The 4,909-nt window shown below is 39.9% G+C and overlaps 1 gene segment (V, D, J or C); it reads right to left on the bottom strand.

Annotated features, from left to right (window-relative positions):
* Positions 1–525: 525 nt before the first annotated feature.
* Positions 526–967, bottom strand: LOC142243055 (Ig heavy chain V region XIG14-like). The segment is given in 2 exon segments: positions 526–839; positions 934–967. Coding segments are annotated over 2 exon segments (348 nt in total).
* Between the last annotated feature and the right edge of the window lie 3,942 nt (positions 968–4,909).

The following is a 4,909-nucleotide window of genomic DNA, read 5'->3' on the forward strand; positions in this document are numbered from 1 at the left end:
CACTGCATTGGCTTTGCAGTAAAAAAGTTATCTCCATTCTAAGGGCTCAGTAACATTTCAGTGTAATCAAATTTGTAAACTTTTTTTAATGTGCTACTGCTTTAAAATTAATTGATTAAAAAAATATTGCATATTGCTACATACTGAGAACCATATTTTTTTTATATGTATTTATGCCAGTGGAGCTGGGTGATGACTGTTGCTTACTTTAGCCTTCCACCCATTCTAATAAATGCAAAAAAAAACATAAAAACATACTGAAAAATGAGGCAAATGCTCACACTTTCTATACATTTTTCCTGCTAAGAGACATGTTTTTGATGCTGAAATATATGTAGCAAATGCTTTGCAGATACAATAAAACTAATCTCAGTCTCTGTTGGAGGATGGGATTTTGTTTAATTCTTTGAAAAACAGTTAATGCCCTTCTAATGTTTCCCTTTCACAGATCAGTAACGCTCTTCCTCTTGTGGTTTTCTATATCCAGTCAGTTACAGCAGGATTTTGTATGATCTCCTCATTACTTTATATATCTGTGTCTCTTACACAATAATATTCTCCGGTGTCTGCAGCCTCCATGTTATTCATCTGGAGATAGGCCTGCTTCTTGGCGTTGTCTTTGGTGATTGTGGTTCTGCTCTTCAGTGAATCAGTATAACGAGTATCACCACCAGCCCATATAACTCCAATCCATGCTAGACCTTTCCCAGGGGTTTGTCTGATCCAGCTGATGGCATAACTGGTTAGATCAAACGCAGAGACTGTACAGGTCATTTTCAGTTGCTGTGAAGGTTTCACCAGTCCTGGACTGGACTCCTGTAAAGTCTGACTGAGGACACCTGAAATTAAGAGAACATGGTAAGAAAAATGTGGTGTATATCAACCTATAACTAAAATAATATAGACACAATACAAATATATTCTAAATCTTACTTGGGGAAAACGAGAGCAGTAATAGAAGATACATGATCACTGGATTGCAATTCACAATGTGTCAAAGCTAACGGACATAAAAAGGAGAATGGTCTAACCCTTTATATGCTGGAGTCATACATATTTGCATAGACTTCATCCTGCGTTCTAGTGCTGAGTGTATGAGGAGATAAATTACAGACACTAGAGTAAGATTGGCTTCTTTTAAACATTTTGTCAGAAATGTAATACAACTGCAGTATTTAGGTATTATGGTAGAGATGAGTGAGTGTGCTCGCCACTGCTCAATACTCGATCAAACGTCGGGGTGCTTGTGTATGCTCATAACTCGATTGATCACCTCAGGTGCTCGATCGCCATGCTCGAGTTCCCGCTCCTCATGTTTTGCGGCTTTTGGATACCAATCAATATGCGGGGATTGCCTGCCATACGTGTTAATGCCATAGCCATGTTGGCTTTTGGCAATACTTTTATTGACTGAAGCATCACATCATCGGGTCTTGTATTAGACCCAGTGACATGATGCTTGGTGCACTGTCCTCTGGAATCAGTTCAGGGAGAGTTAAAGTAGGAGGAAGAGCTGACTTTAGAGCAGGCATAAAAAAATGTTTAATTGGTATTGCCATAATTGTATACCGCTGCTGCACCATTACAACAAAAGCCATTTTCAAGGCTATGTACTGTTCTTTCTTTAGTAAAACCACTGTTATCTGCATTCAATGTAGGGATAGCTGGTACATAAGGGATAGTTTAGGAATAGAGGCATATAGGAAAAGTTTATTGCCTTCTATACTTATACTAAAATAAAAGTCCTTTTTAGGGCTATATATTTTATTTTCCCTATTATTATCGGAAAGTTTGCAGGCATATATAGTATCTACGTAATTTAAAATGTGCAAGATATGCGTTAAGGGATGGGGAAAAGGACGTGCTGCTAATGGTGCACGCAGAGGCCAAAGCCATGGGCCACATGAAACTGTGCCTGCTGCGGGATCACAACCAACACGCTCATCCACAAGACTTACCTTCCTGTCCCACTTGCAGGGAGGTACGGGTCACCACTCTTGAACTCAGAACATTGAGAACAGGTGGTCGGTTGGATAACAGATAAAGCTTCCAGTATGTTTCCCAGCACCACCCTGTCTTTCACATGGTTCAGTCTCAGCAGCCAAGAGTGTGGACTACAAAGTCCTCACCCTGATCCTCCTTTCTCTTGCCATGGTAAGTCCCAGAACACAAGTGTTCCTACACTTAGACACTTCAGCAAGCTCTTTCTATTTCGATTTATTGATTCTGGCCTCTCAACATTCACATTTCAGGGTGGACATGAGGAGTTTGTAGTAATTAACAAATATTTGAACAACCATAGTCAGTCAGAAGACAAAGGTGGGAAACTGCAATCAGTGTCTGAAGAAGTAGATGATGATGAGACACAGTTGTCAACAAGTGATGCTGTTAAGTCAACAAGTCAGGAGGAGTAGAGTGTGGAAGTGGAAAGCATGGTAGTGGTTGATAAAGTCACTTACTCAACCTGGGAAGGTGCCATGCAAAGGGGAAGACAGAAGCATGGGGGGGAGGGATTTTCAGCACCACAAAAGGCAGGAAAAGGCAGTGTGGGGGCCAGAGGATGAATGGGGGCTACTGTTCCTTAGCTTTAATTGTAAATATTCGTTGCAGAAGGCAGGAGTTTCAATGGGGGTAAAATACTCCCCCCTCCATTGTCAATTTAACAATAGAATGGTGGGAGGAAGTATACATTTATAACCCTTTTAATTTAAGGTTTACTTTCAATTGACACAGAGATAGTATAACCTTTTTGGAGTTAATACTTATAGCAGATAGTGAGACTGGTATTCCAACTTGCACGTATCGCAAGCCGATATCTAGTAATATTATACTGCATGCATCGAGTCTTCACCCAATTCATACAATTAAGGCAATTCCAATGGGGAAATAAAAAGAGCCTCCAGGAATTGTAACACAGGCCCTTTATATAAAAAAGAAGTTAATATTGTTGAAAAGAGATTAAAAACTCTAGGCTACCAAAATTGAATGATTAAGAGAGCTCAAGAAAATGTCTATAAACAAAGAACTGAGTCCAATATTAAAGGGGGCTTTTTCACGCTACGATATCGCTAGCGACATCGCTAGTGAGCGTATCCGCCCCCGTTGTTTGTGTGTCATGGCCAAATCGCTACCCGTGGCGCACAACATCGCTAACACCCATCAGATGTACTTACCTTCCTAGCGACGTTGCTGTGGGCAGCGAACAACCTCTTTGTTAAGGGGGAGGTTCACACAGCGGCCGACCAATAGAAGTGGAGGGGCGGAGACCAGCCACATTAACGACACGCCCACCTCATTGCCGGAGGATGCAGGTAAGCTGTTGTTCATCGTTTCCGGGGTGTCACACGTAGGGATGTGTGCTGCCTCAGGAACGACGAACAACTTGCGTCCACAACGATCAACGATTAGGTGAGTATTTTTGATCGTTGACACTCGCTCGTAGCTGTTACACGCAACAACGTCGCTAACAACGCCGGATGTGTGTCACGAATTCCATGACCCCAACGACATATCCTTAGATATGTCGTTGCATGTAAAGCCCCCTTAAGAGTTTACTCATACAAAAAGCACAAAAATCAAAAATATTGGTAAATGAGAAATATACTAAATTACCAATATTAGTGTTACAGTATAGCAACTAATTTGAAAAAAAAATAAAAATCTTTTTTTTCGTAATATACCAATACTTAGGGAGGATCCAATTATTAATGCGATACTTGGCAATGAGTGCAAGGTAATGTCAAGAAAAGCCACTTCTTTGGGCAATATTGTATCTCCCAGTAATTTACATGCTTTAGAACAGGATCATAGCTATAACTGGTTGAGATTAAAAGGGTTTTTTAGATGTGGGAGAAAAACCTGTAGTTTATGTTATTTTGTCCAAAAAACATTGATTTTTGAGGATTCACCACATACACAAAATAATCCTGTAAAATCATTCATTAATTGCAGAAGCAAAAATATATGGTGGAATGTTCAGAATGTGATTTAATGTATGTGGGTAGCACAAAACGCAATCTCCATACTCGCATATCTGAGCATATACATAATGCAATAAATAAAAAATTGGTTAAAAATCTTTCTCAAGTGTCAAAGCACTTTGCAATAAAACATGAGGGTATCATTAAACATATGAAAGTACGTGGCTTCAAACAGATTAAGATGAATAACAGAGGTGGTGACATTGTTCAGACCTTGCGGCACTGCAAAGCCTGGTGGATATTCAGACTTAATACCAGAGTGCCAAAAGGTCTGAACTTGCACTGGAACTTAATGGTTCATTACTCATGTAAATAGTAAGTGAGAAAAAGGGAGAAAAGGGAAAAAAATAGATTTTTTTTTTCTCCCTTGTCAAAAAATTGAGAGACATATAATGAATTGTTAAGGTACATTGTAATTAAAGATAACAGTTAAATAAAAAAATATAAAAATTTGCAACTTGGAAAGAGTTAAAAAGAACGGTGGAAGTGATGACACTGTTCAGACCTTGCAGTACTGTGAACTTTAGTGGATAATTATATTTACTAAAGTGCCTGCAGGCATTTATACCATTTATGATGTTCTCTTAAAATAATTTTTTTTTTTTTTTTTTAGTAATTTAATATGCGCATAAATAGCGCCCTAGGCAATAGCCCAGTCATCCTTGAGGAAGGGGGCCGGTGCACGCCCCCGAAACGCGCGTCGGATTAAGACTCTGCTTTGCCTACTCCACCTGTGTGGTGATACTCTGTCAAACAACCTCTCCCTTGTGCAGCACTAGTCAGCCTCTAAAGGACACGGTCCGGACTGTCTGCTGAAAAGGTTGAGAAGTTACCGCTGTTATTCTTGCTTGCAACCATCCTCCAGTGGTGCCCTCTACGGCTACTCATTGTTCACATTGGAAGTGGACTGGATTGGAATCTTGCACTGT

Source organism: Anomaloglossus baeobatrachus, chromosome 1 (genome assembly GCF_048569485.1).
Source record: "Anomaloglossus baeobatrachus isolate aAnoBae1 chromosome 1, aAnoBae1.hap1, whole genome shotgun sequence".
Lineage (NCBI taxonomy): Eukaryota > Metazoa > Chordata > Amphibia > Anura > Aromobatidae > Anomaloglossus > Anomaloglossus baeobatrachus.